Source organism: Emys orbicularis, chromosome 4 (assembly GCF_028017835.1).
Source record: "Emys orbicularis isolate rEmyOrb1 chromosome 4, rEmyOrb1.hap1, whole genome shotgun sequence".
NCBI classification, from domain to species: domain Eukaryota; kingdom Metazoa; phylum Chordata; order Testudines; family Emydidae; genus Emys; species Emys orbicularis.
This window is the reverse complement of record NC_088686.1, coordinates 130,394,640-130,417,374: the sequence shown is the minus strand read 5'-3', so window position 1 is coordinate 130,417,374 and position 22,735 is coordinate 130,394,640. Positions and strand designations below refer to the sequence as shown.

General features: G+C 58.4%; 1 protein-coding gene across 1 annotated transcript; it reads right to left on the bottom strand.

The window, feature by feature from the left end:
* Nucleotides 1-1,432: 1,432 nt before the first annotated feature.
* On the bottom strand, nucleotides 1,433-15,381 carry INAVA (innate immunity activator). The gene is made up of 10 exons (XM_065404215.1): nucleotides 15,278-15,381; nucleotides 14,131-14,270; nucleotides 11,381-11,505; nucleotides 10,524-10,646; nucleotides 8,713-8,935; nucleotides 6,773-6,826; nucleotides 6,268-6,523; nucleotides 5,238-5,417; nucleotides 3,504-4,206; nucleotides 1,433-1,525 (listed from the first exon to the last, which is right to left on the bottom strand). The coding sequence occupies exons 1-10, from the start codon at nucleotides 15,379-15,381 to the stop codon at nucleotides 1,433-1,435; spliced, it is 2,001 nt and encodes a 666-aa protein (XP_065260287.1).
* Between the last annotated feature and the right edge of the window lie 7,354 nt (nucleotides 15,382-22,735).

Here is a 22,735-nt window from a genome sequence, read left to right as displayed (position 1 = left end):
ACCGTGCGCAAGCAAAGGCAGCAAATAGTTGGGTCACTCAAGGACTTGGCAACTCCAGTACAACTTCAGAGTTACGAGCTGAGCACACACCTCGTTCGGAACCGGAAGTACGAATCAGGCAGCAGCAGAGACACAAGGGAAAAAGGCCAAAACAGCACAATCCTGTGTTAAATGTAAACTACTAAAAAAATCAAGGGAACGTTTAAAAAAACTGACAAGGTACAAAAACTGTTTCTGTGCTTGTTTCATTTAAATTACGATGGTTAAAAGCAGCATTTTTCTTCTGCACAATAAAGTTTCAAAGCTGTATTAAGTCAAGGTTCAGTTGTAAACTTTTGAAAGAACGACCATAATGTTTTGTTCAGAGTTAAGACCAACCTCCATTCCCAAGGTGTTTGTAAATCTGAGGTTCTACTGTATCGTGATTCCTTGGCCAATGCTCTGTTCACCTCTCCCGGCTGGGCTTGGGGATCGATTGCTGTGGTGGGCATTGGAGGCAGGGTTTGAACCCACGTCGTCTACCACTGACTCCTTGTAGGACTTTGCCCAGTCACTTATTCTCACCAATGCCCGGTGTGTACAGTGGGGTGGTATCCCCCAGGCTTCAAGCCACAAGGTCTTAGAAGGCGGGAGCCAGGTAAGTACAACTGTAAACTGCGCCTCCTGCTGGCACAGCTGGGCAGATGGCCTCCTTTGACTTCTCTCTTCAATACAACTGAAGAGAAGGATCTAGAGCCTAGAAAGGGGCAAGGCACGTACCTGTGGGAGAGGTGCAGTGGTTTATGGGTCTGCCGCAAGACTAGCAGCCAATCAAATCCTCCCATTCCCCAATTGCCCAAACACTCTGATCTTGACTGCCCTTGCTGCATTCTCCAGGAGGTGGTGGGGTGCTCGGCAAACCAGCAGCTTCTATGCTGAATCAACAAGAGGACAATTCCCTGGCACTGGACTGAACCATGACACATAACAATGATCCTGCAGGTGTCTCTCTATTAGCAAAGTACCATCACCCCAGCAGCTGCTGCTCTTCTTATCAGCTGCATGACACCTGTGAAGCAAGGACATCTGTCCCTTGGCGCATATCCAGCAGCCGAACCAGTCCTGCTCCAAGCCGGCCCCCCTCCTCTGCTGCAGCCCACACAAACCCACAGGCAGACAGACAGGGGAGTTCTTGGGGGAAGAGGCACCTCACAGTCCAAAGAGAAACGCCTGAGAAGGTGACAACGCCAGAACGAATCCAGTCCTTCCAAATGGCAGTGTCCAAATAACGTGGTCAGGACTGGTGCACCCGGGGTCCTGCCCCCTTGCTAGTCCCCTCCAGGGCAACCAGCTGGCTTCCTGAGTAAGCCCCTGCGCCCAGGCTCACTGCTGCCTCTTCTCACCAGCTGGGCGCGGGGCTCTCTTGGCGAGGGCTTGGCAGCAGGCCCAGACTCTAGACCTGAGTGACGACCTCCCCGTTCTCTGGCATGTAGACCTGCACAGGAGCTCCCTCGGGGGACCGCTTCAGGACGTGGATCTGACACACCTGCATGGGGGTGAAGGAAAGAGCCTGTCAGAGCAGCCATCCCAGCCAGCAAAGCAAGAGCGTGATAACAACCAGCCCGTCCCGGCCGCTCACACCCCCGGGGGTCGGCACTATTCCCCACCGCACATAGGGAGCACAGGCCCGTGGGAGGAAGGGACTGGCAAAAAGTCACACATGGAGCCTGTACAAAGCCAGGCACTCAGCCCCCGTCTCCTGGGGGTGCCCAGGCCCCTGCCCCCAGCACAGAGCACCCTGCTTTGACATGGTCTTACTGCAGCTGCAGACCTGGCCTTTGGTGCGTGGATGGGGAGGGGCCGGGTGTGCGTGGAGTTACCCCAGGGATTCCTTGGCCCTCTTGCTAGGCTCACGGGTGACGTGACCCCTCATGCTGCCCACCCTGGGGTGTGGTGTGCAGGGCCGTGCTCCCCCAGAAGGCACTCCCAGGGGCGAGGACGGCTGCCGGGCTGCGTGTCACTGCAGAGAGCAGCTCTCTGGTTCCTGGCGGGGGCGGTGATGGGAGGAATCCAGGCACAAGCCCCAGCCTGCCTGGGGAGGGCCGCTGCCTCTGCTAGAGGCGGAGAGCTGCCCGGGCAGGAGAACGGACGTGGCTCGGGGGAGGGCCTGTCGGACAAGTGTTGCCAGTACCACAGCCCAATGGGATAAACCTGGGCTCACTACCTGGGCTCTCCAGCCCCTTCCTGCACTGAGTGTGCTCGCCAAGGGCCTGGGCTTCCCAGAATGCACTGCCAATGGCAGTCTGCCCTGTTCTGCCCGGGGAACCCCTCTGCAAGGCCTCTCTGCAGCTGCCAGCAGGAGTAACTTGGGCCAGGCTGCGAGTGGCTCTTGGGAGCTGGATGCGACCAGCAGCACATTCAACCGACCACGGGAAAGCAGCAACTGGGCAAGATTTGAACTCGGAAGCTTTCCAGCGCATCGCCAGCCCGCACGGACCTGGGAGAAACGTGCTAGGGAAGAGCTGGTCCCCGCTCGCTGCTGGGGGTCGTGTGGCACAGGAGGGGGCGAGTTCAAACATTAATAAACTCCATTCCCCCACCTGAATAGGCACGCTAAGACTATTCAAATACTATTACATTAACCTCAGAGAGCGGGGGCAGGGCTGCAGCTGGTGTCAATCGGCGGTAGCTCCAGTGGCGTCAGCAGGGCCAGCTCCCCAGATGGTGTCAATCGGCATTGTCCCACTGGCATCGGTGATGCTGATTTACACCAGTGAGGGCCTGGCCCGCAGGCTACGGTGCTGCCATTCCACATGCCACGTGTTACCCGCACTGGGCTGAGCGTGGCCGTTCTGTGAGGAGTGTTTTACTCCCTGGCTGATCCCTTTGCAGAAGCCCAGCGGGAGGGAGCTGCTGATGGACGGTGCTGGGCCCCTGGCGCAGGCCTGCCCGGAGCAGCAGTGACCAAATGCTGTCACAAGCTGAGAGCTGCTGGGGACCCAAATGCTGGATTTTTGGGGTGTCCAAGCTGGCAGAAGCTGCCCTCGCTGAGAGGGGATCGCTGGGGACTCCCACAGAACAGGCCCTCCCAACAAAGCCCTCACTCCTGACCCGCAGCCCCTGCAATCCCAGCCCTGGGCTCCCCGCACACACAGCTCTGCTGGTGCCCCTCACTCCCAACCCACAGCCCCTGCAATCCCAGCCCTGGGCTCCCCTCACACCCTGCTCTGCCGATGGGGTTTGTGTGAGGTGGGGAATGATCCATCCTAGGACAATGTATGACCCAGGACACGACTGAACCTAGGCCTGTGAAGGAGCAAGGCTGGTACATTCCTTTACCAGTTCTCCCTTACTTACTGGGCACTGAGAGGTGATGCTCGGTAAGGGGCCCCCCAGCTTCTCCGAGTGCCCCAGGCCATAGAGAGTCGAATGCAGAGAGCTGTGCAGTGGTTCCCTTCCCCTAGCACTTTCCCGGGACAGCAGCACCTCCTCGCTCCCCACCCCGTGTCGTGTGCCGGCCCTACCTGAGCCTGCTGCCCGGCGAAGCGCGAGGCGTACAGCTCCCTGCCCGGCGCGTTCCGCACGCGGAAGGCCCCCTGCCTGTCCAGCGAGTGGGGCCGCAAGTTCCGCAGCTTGGTGCGCTCATGCCACGACTTCAGCTCCTCCGACACGGCTGACTTGGCGAGGGCCCTGCCACTGCCCGGGGCGTAGTCCTTGAGGGACGGGGTGCGCATGAGCCGGCTGGGGGCCGGGCCCAGCCAGTGGCAGCGCAGCTGCACCACGTCCTGCTCGTAGGGGAACGGAGCTGGGCTGCCAGGCCGCAGGGAGGGGTAGCCCCGGCAGAGCTCCCGCCCAGCCACATACTCCACAGCCGGGAAGTAACTGGGAGGCAGCAGCCGCTTCTGGGGGGTCTGGTAATAGTACGCTGCCTCGGCCGCGGAGCGCGGGCCCCTCAACACCGGCGAGGGCTGCTCTGTGGACGGCGGGGGCACCGGCCTCAGGAAGGAGATGTCAGGGCTGCTGCTGCCGGGCGACGGGGCGTATGTGATGCTGGAGACGTCTGAGTTGCTGTCCTCGGAACTGGAGTGGTAGATGGAGTGGGAGGCCAGGCCAGGTTTGGATGGAGGGAAGCAGTAGTTGGGGACGGTGACCGTGTAGTAGGTGGGGCGTCGTCTTGGCAGCACGCTCCTCCCCCGAAGCTCCGCTCGGTCACGGGACACATCCACCCTGGGGGCAGAAGGAAGCTATTTAGGGGTATTCTAGCACCAGGGGCGAGCGAAGGAATCTCCTGGCCCGGACCCAAACTTCAGGCTGAGAGGAGTGCTCTCAGAAATCCAAAGCACAAGTACAAACAGGGAATGTACAGACACACCAGCACTCCCCACAGACCTCAGTGGAGAATACACCCGAAATCCTTCCAGACGCCCTTAACTCTGCCCACCCCCTGAGCTCCGCCCATCCCCTTAGCTCTGCCTACCTTCTTAACCCTGCCCACCACCTCAATCCTGCCCATCCCTTAGCCCCACCCACCCTCCTAACCCTACCCACCTCTTAGCTCCACCCACCACCTTAGCTGACCCCCACTTCCACCTCCATATCCCCACTAACCAACACTAAACGAGGACATTAATAACATCTAAGCAAATCAACCCCCCCCCCAGCAGAATTTTGACCTTGAGAAGGGAGCAGAGCCAGAGGCTCCATGGAGTCCACTAGAGACTTGGCTCTTGCTGGTGATTTTATGTGGCAGGCACCACAGTGATGAGTGTCAGGGTCAGTGCTAAGGTAGCTAGCTAGGAGTTGGTTCTGCTAGAGCAAGGGCAGCTCAGGGTGGACGCGCTAATTGGGTTTCACATCCCTGCTTTGCACTCGGGGGAAGACAAATCAGTAGCACCAAAATCAGAAGCTCCCCATGAGCAGAAACTCTGGGGCTAGGCCCAGGGTCCCTCCCTTGCTGCTCCCATCTCCTCTCATTTGTCTCCCTTCTGGGGGTCCCGTCTCACACTCACATTCTGTATTTATTCCTCACTCCTTATCATTTCCTACCAGCACTGCCTGGAGGCCTCAACCACTATCATTTGTGCTGCACAGAGACAGCCCTGCCCCAAAGAGCTCACAGGCCAAACAGAGAATGGGTGGGAGGGGAAACTGAGGCATGGGGCAGGGCAGTGACAGAGGTAGGAACAGAAGCCAGTTCTCCCCGTGCAGTGTCATAGCTGCTAGGCCACACAACGAGAGAGCCCGTTGCTGGGCAGTACCTCATGGACTGGGATTGCCCTCTCCTCGCCTGCATCTCTGGGGTCGGCGGCCCACTGGAGCCAGCCTGCCTCCACAAGGCCAAGGTCTGGATGGGGACAAAGTGGTAGCGGGGCGTCTCAGCTGTCCTCTGAGCGGCTGGGCTGCGGGCAGGCGCTGGCACGGGTGTCCCGGCTGGGCTGCTGAGGAGAAGCACAGTGAACAGAGACCAGTGCAGGAGAGCTGGAATCCCTCCCCCGCACTGCAACATCTGCATGGCTCCTTCCATGGGAGCAGAGTGGCCCAGGGCCCTGGGGAGACGGGGAATGCGCCCAAACCTCTGCATCGGCGCCCTGCCCGTACAGCGACTCTGCCCCGCTGCAGGGATCCACAGAGCCCCGGGCATGCACCCGCCTGCACGCATCGGTGTGTCACTTCCCCAAGAGACGCTAGTGCTGTTAGACGCAGGGTCCCGGTTCGCCCCCTGCTGCCGACAAGCCACCCAGGGCATCACGTTTCTCAGGGGAGGGAGAGCGGGGCAGAAGGGAGAGGAAAAGCGGATGGGAAAGATGATCTCCCGCCCAGCGCCCTGGGGAGAATCGAGCAATGGAAGCTGGGGAGGGTGTGACCTCCAGGGGAGGGGGAGACACAAGGCCACATGTTAGACTGTCCAGAGCCCCGGCAATGGCGCAGAACCCAGCCGCTTAAGCCAGGACGTGAAGAGCATCAGGCCTGGCTGACATCTGGCCAGGACACTGGGTTCACTCATCGGGCAGGGGCCCTGGATTTGCAGTGGCTGCAGGTCTCCGCGCTCTGGCTTCCAGTCTCAGCGGTAGCACCCCACTGCGAGGTTGGGTCTATGCCGGCTTAGAGGGAAGAGGCCACCTACAGCCCACCAACACTTTCCCCCTAAGGTTCTCCTGCCTTACAAGCCAACTTGTTTCTATGCCTCCTGTGGTCACTGCATCTCTCCAAGGCGATTCCCCCAGCCCCCTGATCAGCAGGGCTCCCCAGAGCGGAGATGGGGAGAGAGGTGCCGCCCATGCTCTGTACCTTGGCAGGCTGCAGAACTCAGCCGAGTGCTTCCTGGGCTTCTCGTAGGGCCTGTCGAGGCTGGTCTCCTTCCAGGGGCTGTTCTGGATGGGCGAGCGCTCCAGCTCCAGGACTTCGCTCTGCGTGGGTGGCAGCCCCTCACACTGCTGGGGAGGGGCACAGCGGGTGGGCAGGGCCGGGGAGCTGTGCGGCGTGCCGGGCTGGACTGGCACCGTGAGCTGCTGGGCAGCACAATGATTCGGAGCCTGGGTTTCTTCTGAAAGAGAACGAGGGGGGTGAAAGCGGTGCAGGAATCGCGGTGTCTGCCCGTCACCTTCCCTCCGGCTCTGCGCTCAGATCCCCCCACAGCCCAGAGCCCATCCCCACAGCAGCCCTGCCTGGCTCACCCCACATCAAATGCTTCTGTCTCCAGGGGAACAGAGCAGATAGGCTCATACCTCTTTCCCAACGTCAGACACTGCCCTGCCTGCAGGAAGGGGAAATCCAAACCCTGCTCATGCCTTACCCTCCTCCAGCAGGATGGCATCCGAGAGGGAGCTGTCATCCGAGGCACTCAGCTCTAGGGAACAATGGGGAAAGAGGCAGAGGTGAGGAAGGGCAGAGACGCTCACTGGGCTCGGGCAGGGGCCGTAACACAGATCCCAGTCAGCAGGGATTGTTGGGATTCCGGCAGCACATAGACGCTGCACAAACCCCGAATACAGCCTACAGGAGCGGGGCTTGGGTCTCCTGCTGCTTTGCCTGGGCCCCAGGGGGTAGTTAACTATACATAGCAACAATAAACCTGTCTGTAGTCCCAAGAGCTCCAACCTCTCAGGGGCCCTCACCCACCACTCCAATGCAGCTGCCTCTGTGGTGGAACCGGTGGGGTTTGCACCATCAAAGGAACGTGGGACATTCCCAGGCGGGATCGAGCTGGCGGAGGCACGGAGCACTCTGGTGCCTGAAGGGTTAACTGGCACCATGCAGGACACATGTCCCTACACGTTTCCCTCCCCCTCCTCTCTGCTGAGCTGGGCTTAGCAGCTGCTCCTGCAGGTTTCAACCCCCCTCCCCCATCCCCAGACACGGATCCCCAACCCTTTCAAGAGTTTGGAAATTTTCCCATTTTGAATTGGGACAAAAAGTCAAACTCTTGAAAATATTAGTTAACCAAAAACTGCAAAAGTTTTGGTTGGAAGGACTCAAAACATTTTGTTTTCATTTTAGTCATTTTGAAACATTTCATTTCAGTTTCCACTTGTTTCTTTCAAATCTTCGTTTTGTCTAATGAGCTTAAATTTTGAAACCAAAAGTCTTTTGGAATTGGAAAACTGGAATTTTTCATTTTGAAAATAGCACAACAAACCATTTCAACAATTTTGAAACATTTCCCTCCCCCACCTTCCCCCCCCCGTTTTTCTGAGTCAGGAGATTTGCTGACTCCAAATCGACTCCATGAACGGCTTCACTTGGCACAACTCAGCATTTCTGGATGAACAAACCCTTCCTGCCCTGCCCGCCACAGCCCGGGGCGGGGAGTGCAGCAGGAGCTCTGGGAGGGGACAGACAGGTCGCGCAGGAGAGTGAGAAACGGAGCCAAGGAAGGAAAGTGAAGCCAGAGTGGGGTGTGCAGTTCAGGGTGCTGCCCCCAGGGATGACCACTCAGGCAACTTGGGCCTGATTCTTCTCCCATTCACACTGGTGTCACACAGGAGTAATTGCATCTGGTCTGATTCCCCTCTCTCAGGCACCGCTGGAGGAAATCAAAGCCCTGTGCTTTTAGCTGGAAGAGGAGACTACCTCTGGAACAGGCTGCTGCAGGAGCCCCGGGAAAGCTGCAGAACCACCAGCTGTTCTTTGGGGAGCTGAGATAAATGTAGCTTCGTCTCCTGCTCAAGGAACAAGGAAGCCGGGGAGAGCTCGCCCCCATGCATGTACCTCCAAGGGGCAGCTGAGCTGTGGGGCCCTGTCCTCTCCTTCCTCAGCAACAGCCATTCCTGAACAACTGCACAGCTGGGAGACCGGCCCCGACGGACCAGTGAGACCCTCCCCAAGCGAATGGCGCTCTTGGGGGCTACAAGAGATCCTGCCAGCGTGTGAAGCTGTAGCAATCACCCACAGGACAGCCATTCTGGGTGATCAGGGCAGTGCTGGCATTCCCTGAGTCATGGATGTGACCACCTACCCCCTGGCCGACACGTCCTGCGGCACAGTTAACATGCCAACCCTCGGGGCAGGACAAACCCTCACGCGGGCTGAGCCACGCAGTGCCAGCCCCAGTCACGCCAAGGCTACAAGCAGGGCCCTTTGCTGCTTGGAGCCAGGCAAGCCAGAGGCAGCTGATTTCTGGGAGAGCAGTGGGGGCTGTGCCAGGGGCTCCTGCCGGATCGTGCCCGCTCTCTCTCGCACTAGGCAGGCTGTGATGGAGCAGTAGGCCGAGATCTGGCCTGCCACGCAGCTCACCCCCGAGGGCTGTGATGCTGGCCCTGGGCTCCTGCTTGGCTGTCAAGCGACACTCATTGAGGGCATTCTCCAGCTCCTTCAGCTTCTTCTCCTCCTTCAGCACCATGTTCTTCCGCCGCTTCTTGATGTGCTTGCTGATGTTCTCTTCCCGGTAGAGGCGATGTGTGGCCGCGGCGATCTGCAGCTGCAGGGCCAGGTCTCTCTCCAGCGTGCTCAGCGGGTCCTAGGTGGGAAGAGAACACAAGCCATGGAACGGAGCAGGGGAGCTGCCCTCCGCCACAGGGCACTTGGGGCTAGGAGGAACCACGTCCAGCTAGGCCTTCGCTCAGGGGAAACCTCAGCCTTCGGGAGAAGAGCAGGGCCTGGCTACCTGGACCCAGCAGAGGCAGCCTGGGACTCCGGCTCCTTGTGAGGCGCTGATCACAGAGAGTTTGTGCAGACGTGTCTGAGGTACCGACCTGGCCCCACTGCTGCAGTAACTGAGCGCTCCCAGTCTCATGCACTGACATCCCCCCATGCACACTACGGCAGAAGGGCTCAGGGCCCAGCTTCCCAGGCACTTCAAGGAGCTATGAGGATCCAGGCCAGAGAGACTAAGGGAGTCCAGGGCAGAGCAGGGATTTGAACCCAGGTCTCCTATGTCGGTGCCCTGACCACTGGGCCAGGCTTCCTCTCAAAGGGGCCCTTCTGCCTTAACACCTTGGGATGGTCTCTGAGCTGTCTCCAGCCTTGTCTGTTCCGTTGTGAACCACATCTGGGGCTGGGGGCATCGCTGGACAGATCAGAATCCACCCTGGCCCCAGGGAAGTCCAGATCCCGGGCGCACCCCTGGCTAGTGCCCCCCAAGGCAGCCATACGGAGTCTGAGCTGGTTCCCCGCCCTGCGCTCTACCCCCATGGGCCCACAGGGCTGGGAGCGCTGCACATGCAGCACGCTCAGCCCCAGCTAGCAGGGAGTCCCAGGAATGATTCAGGCTCTGGAGAGAGCCCCACCTGCCCCCTGGCGGAGGGACGGCTGCACGCTGGGCTCCTGGCTCCGGTCGTGTATCCTGAGGCTCTGAGGCAGATGCCGAACAGGCTGGTTCCCAAGATTGGAGTCAAGTGAGAGGAAACGTGCTCCCACCTCTCCCTCCCTGGAGAGGGAGCAGCTCCCCACCCCCCCAGCACCGCCCTAGGCACTGGGTCATTATCTCGGGGTGTGGGCTGGCAGAGGAGGCCGAGGCAGAGGTACCACGAGGTGGAGAGTTTGGAATGTTAACAAACTCTTGCACAAATCAAGCATCAATGGACTCCGCCCTTTGATGGAGCCATGCCCTTTCCCCTCCCCCTCCCTGCTGGCCTGAGCATCAAAGCCTCAGCACCTTTGGGCTTCCTCACAAGAACTGGGACATCTCAGTGCCGGGCTCTCCTCCCTTGGAGACAGCCAGCGACAGACAGAGCCGGCTGGGACAGGCATCCGGGTCATTTTCAGTACCGATGGGATGGGGCAGCCTGGAGACTCTGTTGATCTACCGGGCGGGTCCGGCATGGGCATCCGTCACCTCACCACTGCCTCCCCCTGACCCAGAACGGCCTCCTCACTGTTTGGCCTCCGCACTGAGAAAGCCAGCAAGGGGCCAGGGGCAGTTCCTGTGCTGTGGACCGACCGAGCAGAGCCCACCAGACAGGGCCTGTGGGGTGCTGGGGACTGTGAAACTGTCCTGAGACCCTCCAAACTCATTTCACACGAGCCACCATGCAGTGGTGGCTGTGACCCATCTGTGCCCTGCCTAACGCCAGGGAGAGATCCCCAGGCACCAGCAGGCTCCTTACCACTCCTCGCGAGATGATTGTCTTCTCGTCCAGTTTGAATGCGGTGCCGATCCTCCGCCGCACCTTGGGGGGCCTGTCCCCCTGCTTCAGGGGGTACTCCTGCGGCAGCATGCCCGTGAGCTCCTGGGGGAGGGCAGGGACAGACATCAGCCTCCAGGGCGGCACAGGGCATCACCAGGGAAGAAGGGATCACACACGGCACGTCTTTTCCACCAGAGATGGGTGAGGCGCCGGGGCGCACTAGGGAGCATGTCCTGCGTAGGAGTGTGCCCCACCCTACACGCACGTGGCACTGGGGGAGTGATGCCCTGGAGGAGCAGGCCCTGGAGGAGTGGGCACTGCAGCCAACACGCATGTGGCCTTGGCACATTGTTACCTTTGCACTAACTGACTGGCACTGCCATGTATTCCCCGTCCTCCTGGGATAGCCTAGATACCAGAGCAGCCATGGGCCCAAGCTAATCCCTCAATGCCAGGGCTAGGGTTTGCCCGAGCCATCTGGCCTGGCCATGGCAGCCTGCGATCAAGGCCCGGGGATTGCCAGCCCTCCAGGACTGGCCTGAAGTCTCCAGGAATTAATATTAATCTTTAATTAAAGATAATGTCTTGTGATGAAACCTCCAGGAATACGTCCGACCAAAACTGGCAGCCCTAGATAGAAGCCGAGGCTTTGAGCTAGCTGGGGAGCCCCCTCCACCACACGCAGGGATTCCCGACTTCCAGGAAAGCCACCAGGTTCCTCTCCGAACGAGAGGTGGCTGAACAATCTCCATCCAGCCAACCCGCCGCCAGGCCCAGCCCACGAGATCCCCCCAGCGACCACGCCCATGTCCCCAGCCAGGCCCAGGGCTCCTTACCGCCTCGCGCAGACACAGCTTCCTCAGCTCCGCCAGACAGGCCTCCAGCCGCGCTGCCAGCTCCTGCTGCTGCTTGCGCACCGCCTGGGTCAGGTCCTTCAGTGGTGACACGGGGCTGTCCGGGCCTGCGGGGGACAAGACCAGGAGTCCCAATTCAGCAGCCAGCGGGGAGACGCAGGGCCGGCCCTGAGCACAGACTGGGGCCACTTGGGGCCTTGGATTCTAAGGTGCCTGGAGCTTGGGCACCATATCTTGTGCCATCTCTGCAGCCCATCCCCTTCCCCACCCCACCCCGAGCTGGTTTCTCCCCCTGCTGGCTGGGGCCCCTTCATTCACACCGGTCACCTTGGCTGGGGGCACTGCCCCTTTCCAGTATGAGAGTGGCAGCCTGCATGCCATGCGCAGGACTGGGCACCAGGAAATCCATGGCTCTACTCCGGTCACCAACAGCAACTCCCCTATGGCCTCGGACAAGTCACTGCCCCTCTCTGTGCCTCAGTTTCCCCTTCTGAATAACAGCACAAACCAACCTGCTGCTGGAGCCGTTGTGAAGATTTAACTAAACAAGTGGATTCACTGCACGTTGTTATGCTACTCTCTACAGCTGGCTCAAGTGCATCCCAGAATGCTAGTCACTGTGCCAAAAAAGAGCCCAGAGACGTCCCTGCCCCACAGAGCGCCCCATCTCGGCCCAGTCCGGAGGGATCGAGTGTGCTCAGGTTCTGCTCACTTCACGTCAGCAGCTGGTAGGTGTTGGCCGATCCGGCTGCCGAGCCCACCCAGTGTCACTGATCTGGCTGAGGAATTACTCGGGGTCTGGAATTTCCCATCTAAATGGGTTTTTTCAATGCAAGATGCACTAACTGCCAAATTGAAATTTTCTGCAGGAAAAATTTTGATTTTGCCAAAACGTGTTGATTTTCTATTGGGAAAATCCAAATGGGAGCTTCGGGTCTGGGCTGGGCCAGCCCAGCAGTGAGGCTCTGGTTTGTCAAACCCAGGTTTCATTCCGAGTCAGTTTTACACTCATCTATCCACAAGCACTCGTGCCCCCGCCGTCCTCTAGGGACTGGGCTCCTGGCTGGGTTACATCTCCCATGATGCACTGCGGTCACCCTGTAGTTAACCAAGGCAGTGCATCATGGAAGTCATGTGACCATAATCTTTAGATTTTTTTGTCCAATTTGGATAAAAATAATTTAGAAAAATCGGAATTTTCCATGGGACAGAAATTCCAATTTCTGTTCTGATATTTCCCACAATGCATCTGAGACTGGTTCCCTGCCCCAGCCTGTCAACCCAGCGCCGCTCCTCATCCTCTGCAGACTGGGGCCGAGGCACTGCTGGAGGGGCGGCTCCAGGAACCAGGTGACCCTGAGCGCGGATGTTTAATGACGCAGACAGAGCTGCCCTTTGGCTCATCCCCGGAGCCAGAGTGGGGCTGGTACCTAAAACACACTGTCCTGTAGGGCTATCCTAGAGCAGGCTTGGCCCATCTCAGGGTAAGTGGCACTTCAAAGCACAGGCTGGCCTGCAGGCTCCCAGCCCAGCCTGGAATGTTTCTAGCTGGAGAGTGGGATTCGCTCCTTTCACCGCGCAGGCTGCAGCCAGCTCCAGGTCACTGATCAGATAAAGCAGGGAGCCTGAGTGAAAACACTGCTGGTTTAACAGACAGCCAGGGCTGAGCTGGGTCCCGGGAGCAGAATGCACATGGAGGGGCAGGAGAGAGCCATGTCTCCCCTTCGCACCAGGACGTTCCTTTCAGCCCGGAATGTCCTACGGCTCAGGACCCACACTTGGGGCTGGATTTTGCAGAGAGCTCAGCACTCCTGGCCTTTTCCGTTCCATGCTGCAGACTTTCCTGAGCTGCCTGGGGCTAAGAAGCTTCCTCTGACACACCTGGTACCGGCCCCTGCCAGAGCTAAGGTCCTGGACTGAAGGCAGTGTTCTTGTGAGCGAATCCAGCTGTAAATCTTAGCCCCGCTCACTGACAGCCCAGGGGATTCCAGGTAAGGTCTCGACCTTCATGGAGCTGGGGACATCCTCACTCCCCCCCCCCGCCCGCCCCCCGCCCAGCATCTCTAGGTGTGAGGGGCACCTTTAGACTGACTTCGGGAACGACTGGGCATGTAGGGAGCAGGATTTTCAACTGGAAAATCTGAGGGGGTTTGTGACAGTATCAGCTGATTATTTTTGCCAAATAAATGCTGAAAACTCGAAGTTCACAGATACATTGATAATTTCACTCACGCCCAGATCTTCAGCCACCCCTGCTCCTCCAACCCGGGGCTTCTCCCCGCACTGCCTACAGTTCCTGACCCCCAGCCCCCTGCTAGCCCAGCCCCAAACTGCCCCCCCCAACACTCAGCTGGTGCCCCTCACTGCCGACCCACAGCCCCTGCAGCCCAGCCCTCGGTCCCCCCAGCTCTGCCGGTGCCCCTCACTCCCACCCCACAGCCCGCTAGCCCAGCCCTGCCTATGGTTACAGTTACAGGACGGATGTGTGTGATATACAGGCACTTCAGGGCTCACGTGTCCCTGGCAAATGGCCTCCCCCTGCAGACACAGCTCTCGATGCAGGGAAAACAACCTCGACCCGGCAGCCAGGAGGGGAATCCCCAGAAGAGACACTGACACAGAACGGCTTTTCCCCCACACACCCGCCTTCCTGGGCTCACATTCCAGCACCAGGCTGATGCAGAGGGAGGGCGCGCAGCCCAGCAGCTGGACTTCCCCTGCCACTCACCCACCTGAGTGCAGCATGATCCCGCTGTCCGAGTCGCTGACGTCCTCTTTACTCTCCATGGGCGGTGGTGGCCCCAGGGGCAGGAACTGTGAGGCGCAGAGACCCACGCTGGGGCTCCTGGGCGTGGATGACCCTGAGTGGGAACTGGTTAAATAAAAGACAAAGACTCAGAAGTGCTTCACACACACACAGACATACACACAGTGTTGTGTAAGGCCATCGCATAGAGACACACAGTTGTGTAAGACTGTCACACAGACACGCACACAGAGCTGTGTAAGGCCATCGCACAGACACACACAGACAGAGTAGTGTAAGGCCATCGCACAGACACACACAGAGTTGTGTAAGGCCATCGCACAGACACACACACACACAGAGTTGTGTAAGGCCATCACACAGACACACACACAGAGTTGAGTAAGGCCAACGCACAGACACACTGGGGCATTAGTTCAGCTGGACCATTCCTTCTCGTGCCTTGTCGCCAAGCTCCCCTCTCTGAGCTGCCCTGCGAGGGGAGCTGGCCCACGGGGCAGTTTGGCCCTGGGGCGAGGCTCAGGGATTGCCTCAGGCCAAGCTCTCTTTCAAACCCTGCTGGCTCACTTAAAACGTTAGCTGCACAGGCAGCTTTGGCCCAAGCTCTCCGATGCTGCACCAGGATGTATGGGGGGAGCTGAGGCCAGGAGCTGCTGAGGCCCCCAGAGGGCATCTCAGATGGCATCCCTGGGGACTGGCAGATCATCCCCTTTCCGGCCTCCCCTTCCCTCTGTCCCTGGCACAGGAAAGCCCCGCGGGCAGCCGGAGTGCGCTGTTCCTCTGGAGGTGTAGGGGGGCACAGGCGCGGGGTGCCCCAGTCACATGGAACGATCCCGCTCCATGAGCCAGGGCATGGCCCCCAGCCTGCGAGAGTGGAGCCCTGGGGGCCACCTGTCCCACTCACTGCTGCTCACCCTGCAGCTCTCCTGCTGGGGGCAGAGCCGGGGTTTGTATCCGTCTCCCCACCTCCACCAGCTGAGTCAGCCTGTTACACAACAACCTGAAAGTCGCCCAGAGTTCCTGTCTGGAGCTTATCCTGGGACTGGCGGCTCCCAGGGGAGGGACAGAGGGAGCCCACACAGAAAGGGAGCGAATCCCCCCGCCCTGCGTACCTGTGTCGCTGTGGGTCCCCAGGGCACGCTGCTGGGGTAGACACTCCGCACCAGTGCAAAACACAGCCTGCGCTGGGGTGACTAAAGCAAGCTGGTGTAAGCATTAGGGGTTGGCAGACATCTAACTACACCCCAGGTCCCTGTGTAGATGGAGCGAAAGCGCAGCCACTCTGGGTGGCAGCACTCCGGAGAGCGGGTCCATGGGGCAGGCGGCTGTAACGCATTCGCTCCATTGGCTGGTGCCCCGTCCCAGAGGAGGAAGGGCAGCAACCAGCCAGATCCCAGCCCCGTCTGCCAGCCGAGCGCTGTACGCAGAGCACCACGTTTCGGTTCACAGAGGCCCAGCCCCCCCACAGTTTCAGATAACGCTGGAATCCCAGCCACCGAGTTTCACTCGCAGTTTCAGGTTTCTGAGAGCCGAGCCGCTCACCGTTTGCTTCACTGTGAGTGGAAACCACAAGCCACCAGACTGGCGCTGGCTCCACGGGCGCCTGCAGACCTGCCCTGATTGATTTAGCCAGTTCTTGTGAACGGAGCGCGGGCAGCTTGAAATCAAGTCAGTTTCCCAAGGGGAGTTACAGGCTGAGCCGCGCACCCAGCCAGCGCAGGCACCCAGCCCTGGCAGCAGATGCCCTCGGTGCCATCCTGCTCTAGCCGACAAGTTCTCAGATGCAGCCTCTGAATTTCAGGAGCCTAAATGCCCCCAGCCAGGGCCTGAGGCCAAAGGTGCTGAACACCCACAGGTCACCCCAGCTGCCTCCCACCCCAAAAATCAGACCCACTGAGACTTCCAAAGTGGAGGCCCCTCAAATCAGTGGCCACTTAGAAAGTTGGGCCCCAAACTGTTTGCCGAATCCCCAGGAGCCCCCTGTGAACCACCCTGCACCCTCACGTGCTGTGCTCTGCCTCTGGGGCTATGCCAAGAACTCGGGTCCAGGCACAACCCCTGGCACAGGCTCAGCAGCGGCCACACGGTGGTGAGGAAACAGGTGAGGCTCTGCAGCCGCTGGCACCGACTCCCCAGAGTGACCTGGCAGAACAGCTGTATGCTGCGAGCCACTCGCTCCCTAGTCACACAATGGGGAAATTCAGGCCCTGTGCCATCCCCGGGCGCCCTGCGACTGGGCCGAGGAACATGCCTGGGAGCACAGCGCTGGCTCCGGGCTTGCAGGGTCCCTGCAGCTCTGCTCTGGCGCCCTCCTCTGGTACAGGCAGAGCTAGCGCTGAGCGTGGGGCGCTGCTGAGCAACAACTGAGGTACGTCTACACTGCAGTGAACACCCACAGCCGGCCCGGCTCTGCTGACGCAGGCTCGCAGGGCTTGGGCTTGAGACCAGGCCCTGGGGCCCCGGGAGTGGGGAGGGTCCCTGAGCCCAAACATCTACACTTCAATTCTACGGCCCCAAGGCAGCATAGCTGGGGCAGCCACGGGTTCATCACAGTGTAGACGTAACCTGAGAGTTTAGCTCAAATCCCCGTCTGTCTCTGTCCTGTCTCCTGCATCCACTCACTGCTGGACAATGACCCCGCTCTATCCCCCCCATCTCCGCTGGGATGTCTTATCCACCCCCGCCCCTGGCTGGCTCCCCAATTCCACCCCTCCCCCTGCTCCCGGCCAGCTCTTCCTTTCTCCTCTCCCTCTTGCTGCCGGTCCTGGCTGCCCCCCTGAGCTCACTTAGTCGCACCCCCAGGCTCCTGCCTCAGTAGCAGGGGAAGGGCCACACCCGCTCCCTGTGACAAAGGATTCGCCCTCTGGCCCTGGCAGGTTCAGCCAAGGGAATGGCCAGTTTCTCTGGGCACCAAGCCCAGGTTTTGTTTAACTCTAACATCTGTCAGCTGGACAACGGGCACGGTACAAAGCTGCCCAGTCTGAGGCCGGCACTGGAGCTGCAGATGTCAGCTTTGCTTTGGGGGGCCTAGCGCCCTCACTTTAATGGGCTCCTGGGAGGGACCCATCCCCCTCATTTCTGCCCCCCCCCCCCATGACAGAACAAGGAGTAATGGTCTCAAGTTGCAGTGGGGGAGGTATAGGTTGGATATTAGGAAACACTATTTCACTAGGAGGGTGGTGAAGCACTGGAATGGGTTACCTAGGGAGGTGGTGGAATCTCCTTCCTTAGAGGTTTTTAAGGTCAGGCTTGACAAAGCCCTGGATGGGATGATTTAGTTGGTGTTGGTCCTTCTTTGAGCAGAGGGTTGGACTAGATGACCTCCTGAGGTCCCTTCCAACCCTGATATTCTATGATTCTATGTCCTCATCCCCTCAGTTCGGCCTGGCTAGTTGGGAATTCAGGCACAACAATCCAGATTCCACTTGGTTTTGCATCCAAACCTCAGCAGCCCCACAAATCCGCTTCTGCTCCCTCACGACCAGGTCCCAGGTTCAGGGCGGGGGGGCGTGTGAGCCGCACAGCACCCTGGGCGGGAACTGAGCATAAGAACATTCGAACAGCCAGCCTGGGTCAGACCAAAGGTCCAGCTAGCTCAGTCTCCTGTCTTCCGACAGTGGCCAGTGCCAGGTGCTTCAGAGGGAGTGAACCATCCTATCATCCACACCCAGCATCTGGCAGTCAGGTTCAGGGACACCCAGAGTATGGGGTTGTGTCCCTGACCATCCTGGCTAATGGCCACTGATGGACCTATTATCCAGAAACTTATCTAGTTCTCTTTTTTAATCCTGTTATAGCCTTGGCCTTCACAACATCCCCTGGCAAGGAGTTCCACAGGTTGACTGTGCGTTGTGTGAAGAAATACTTCCTTTAGTTTGTTTTAAACCTGCTGCCTATTAATTTCCCCGGATGACCCCTGGTTCTAGTGTTATGTGAAGGGGTAAATAACACTTCCCTGGTCATTTTCTCCCCATAAGTCATGATTTTATAGACCTCTATCATATCCCCCCTTAGTCGTCTCTTTTCCAAGCAGAACAGTCCCAATCTTTTTAATCTCGCCTCATACAGAAGCCGTTCCAGACCCCTAACCACTTGTGTTGCCCATCTTTGCACCTTTTCCAATTCCAATACATCTTTTCTGAGATGGGGTGACCACATCTGCATGCAGTATTCCAGGTGTGGGCATCACATGGATTTATATAGAGGCAGTATGATATTTTCTGTCTTATTATCTATCCCTTTCTTAATGGGAAAAACAAGAAACTGGGAAAGCTTCCTGAGGTGTCAGCCACTATTAATTCACGAACAAGAACAGAGCAGAGCCCACGGGATCACCCTGCTGGTTGCATGCCCCTGTCCTGTCCAGGCCAAAGCCTGCCTTGCTCCCACCACAGCCATAACAAATCATAATATTTTCCCTGTTTCCCTCTCATCCACCTCTTCCTAGCCCCTCCCCTTGTCCTCTGGAAAGTTCATCAGAAATCCGTATTCTGGCCCTTTGGAACCTGGGCTCTTTGCCTCTGTGATTCGTGCGCTGCATGTCACTCCATCTGGCACCTGCCTGCCAATGCCAACTGCCACCTCTCCTTCCGCTGCCCACGCGAGGATCCCTTTTGGGGATCAGGCTGAGGAGCTCCTGCTGCTAAGGGAAGACCTGCCATGAGCCTGAGGACACAGTCTGAGTCTCTGGCTCGCTCTCTTTTCACATTGATTCGGCAGCCGTCCTGAGCCAGTGTCTGCAATTCTTTCAGCCTTCTCCAAGCCAGTGCCAGCCTCCCTGCTCTTCCCACGCACAAAGGGCCAGCCCCTTACAGGCTGTGTTTGCCCGCCTGACGCTCAAGCTGAACAGTGTGGCCCTGATTCTCTGAAGCGTTCAGCGTGCTGGGTGCTGAGCTCCCAGAAAAACTGGACCTGCATATCTCCAAACCGAGAGCCCATGAGGCTCTGTTGTTGGCACACAGCCATGAATGCCTGGCGTCCACACAGCCCTGTGCTCTCTTTGGAAGGGATGCAGGTTGGTTTGCCAGGGAAGCTGCAAGCAGCTTGTGAGTTCCCTCATCCCTGCGGATAGGCAGCAGGGCCAGGGCATGACACCTCCACTCCTGCCCAGGCACAGCCTAAGTCCCCTTCCCGAACCTGCTGGCATCAGGGAAGGGGTTAATTGGGAGCGAGTCACAGGAGGCGAAGCAGCCGTCTCCTGTCTCCTTCCTCATTACTCACACAGAGCCAGGTAAAGGGTGGCTCAGCAATAAGTCACTGATTGTACATTTCCCCCTCCCCCCCCCCCCCCCCCCGCAGGTCCATGGGGGGGCGGGGCAGAGGCAGGTGGGCAGGGGCCAGCAAGGACGTGCCAGCACTGGGCTCAGTGGCAAGGGGAGAGGGGGCCAGGTCTCATGTCAGGACACAATGCAGAGCAGTTCCTGTGTGCACAGCGCCTACACATCACAGCGACGGGTCACCAGCTACAGCGGGAGAGAGACCCACACAGAGCAAAGGCAGCACCACAACAGGCTGATTCTTCAAACATCCCTGGGCTGCGAGGCGCCCTCAGGCAAATCCAAGAGAAGCCTGGACGGGAACCCGGGTTCCAGTGATTCCTATCTCTACTCAAGGCAAGACTATAATGAATAAATAATAGCTGCTCTCATCTAGTGCTTTGCATCAGCAGATCTCAAAGTGCTTTACAAAGCAAGTCAGGATCATCATCCCCATTGTACAGGTGGGGAAACTGAGGCACAGCGGTAGTGACTTGCCTGGGTCACCCAGCAGGCCAGTGGATCCAGGGAAAGAAGACAGGTCTCCTGAGTCCCAGTGCAGTGCTCCATACACTAGGCCAGTGGTTTTCAAACTTTTTTTCTGGCGACCCAGTTGAAGAAAATTGTTGATGCCCGCAACCCAACAGAGCTGGGGCAGAGGGGTTTGGGGTGTGGGAGGGGGCTCTGGGCTGGGGCAGGAGGTTGGGGTGCAGGAGAGGTCAGGGCTCTGGGCTGGGGGTGCAGGCAGTGGGGTGGGGCCAGAGATGAGAGGTTTGGGGTGCAGGAGGGGGCTCCGGGTTTTGCGGAGGCTCAGGACTGGGGCAGGGGATTGTACCAGCAAAGAGGGGCCTCCCAGGGCCTGCCAGCTGACCTCTCCCTTCCAGGAGCTGTAATTAGCACCCTCCAGAAAGGGGAGGGTCAGCCCCACGGTCCTTGAATACAAAGGGCTAGTGGTAAACAAGGAGGCTGCTTTTCGCTTCTTCCTTCCCACATCTCCCCCAGCGGAACCCAGGGGGGCCCAGCAATGGTCACAGGAAGGAAATGTCTCCCAGGCCACAGCCCCGTGCTCTGGTACCACCAGCAGGGCTGGCAAATCCCCCCCCCAGCCCCCCGGGTTTCCCTTCCATTCATTCCCCCGCCCCAGCTCACCTACTGACCCCCGGGAAGGAACAGAACCGTCCTTACCTGGGGGGCTGCTCCGCCCCGTGCCGGCCCAGAACCCCAGAAGGAAACGGCGTGGAGTTGCCTTTTGATTTTAAAATCCAACTTGCGGGTTTCTCCCAATCTCCCCACACTCAGTCGACTGGTCCCCTCTGCCAGCCTCTCCCCTTGCTCTGGCTCCACTTCGCTGGCTCTGGCAGTGCCAGGGAAACCAGTGAGTCAGAGAGGAGGGGCAGGTGAGCAACACCTTCCCAGCCCTGCCAGGAGCAGCGGGGCCAGGCGCAGAGGCAGTGTGCAAGCAGCACAAAGTGTTCCCGGGGCAGGGAGGAGCAAGCCCTCTTCCAAGAGCGGAGTGGGAAACCTGCACCACACAAGACGCACAGCCAGGGCCCAGCAGCCTGTCCAACCCAGCCAGAGGTTCAGCTGGGGCACCGGCCTGGGCCTTCGCACAGCACATCGCCTGCACCCCCGCAGTGCGTGTGGATCCCTCCTGCTCCGTCTGTAGCACGTATCCCCCTCCCACTGCCCCACAGCAATAGGAGCGGCTCAGGGACTCACGCCCGCACACAGCGCTGTGATTGTGCAGGCTCAGCTGGGGTAATCCGAGCTCACCACCCCACAGCTGCAGGGGTGAGGCAGGAGGGAATCCCTGCACGGGGTCTCCCAAACACAGGCCTGGCCTAACTGGCCAGAGGCACACCAGGGAGCAGTGTCTGTAACAGAGGGATACAGGATCTGAGTGAGCTCTGGGCTGGACCAGCCTGGGTAAACTAAAGGTCTGATTCCCCTCTCACTCACTCCCTCACCCCCCACTGAGCCCAATTCCTCACACTCCCCCAGTGTGAACCAGGAGTAACCCACTGAGCCCGATTCCCCTCTCACTCCCCCCAGTGTAAATCAATAGGTGAACTCTGTGCCTGCCCATGGGATGGGGCCGCACAGGGGAGTTGCAGGCAGAGGAAGGCCGATCTTCCCCCTACTGGTGCATCACTCTGAGGTTTAGGGGCTGGACGCCTGGTGCGGGGCACCAGGGCATGTGCACAGACGCACCTTTCACTGCAAAAATGTAGGGAGCAAGTTTTGGCACTGACAGGGCTTGGTGCAGCTGAGCAGAGGTTTTGTGAATCCCTGACTATGGGATTTAGGTGCCTAAAGTGACACTTCACCCTCTCAGGGGCTGGGGGAGTGTGTCCCTGTGAACTGGAAGAAGAGCTGAGTTCTAACCCCAGCTGGGTGACACTGGGAAAGTCGTTTCCCCTCTGGGCCTGTCTCCTGCCCTTCATCTGTCCTCTGTATTTCCACGGGGAGCCGTCAAGGAAGGGGCTCGTTCTCATCCCATGGATGTCCAGCTCCCTGCACGACGGGGCCCGGATCTCCGTCTGGCCCTTCTGATGCTGCTGCAACACTGAGTTTCCCAGCGAACAGCAACGCTGCACAGACAGGAGGGGAAGATACTGTAGCCAAGTGAAAGAGCCGTGTTTCAATAGGTGGGATATAACTACCCACGTTGGAGCTTGGCCAGGACTTCATTAATTGTTCTCATTATTTAACATTTGCATATAGCGCTCCAGGTGTGTCTGGCACTCACACAGCAAGGCAAGACACAGGATGGGCATGTCAAAATGGCCTAAGAGATTTAGGAGATTAAATGTCAAGTAATGCACATTGGAAAAAATAACCCCAACTATACATACAATATGATGGGTGCTAATTTAGCTACAACTAATCAGGAAAGAGATCTTGGAGTCATCGTGGATAGTTCTCTGAAGATGTCCGCACAGTGTGCAGCGGCAGTCAAAAAAGCAAACAGGATGTTAGGAATCATTAAAAAAGGGATAGAGAATAAGACGGAGAATATCTTATTGCCCTTATATAAATCCATGGTACGCCCACATCTTGAATACTGCATACAGATGTGGTCTCCTCATCTCAAAAAAGATATACTGGCATTAGAAAAAGTTCAGAAAAGGGCAACTAAAATGATTAGGGGTTTGGAACGGGTCCCATATGAGGAGAGATTAAAGAGGCTAGGACTTTTCAGCTTGGAAAAGAGGAGACTAAGGCAGGATATGATAGAGGTATATAAAATCATGAGTGGTGTGGAGAAAGTGAATAAGGAAAAGTTATTTACTTGTTCCCATAATATAAGAACTA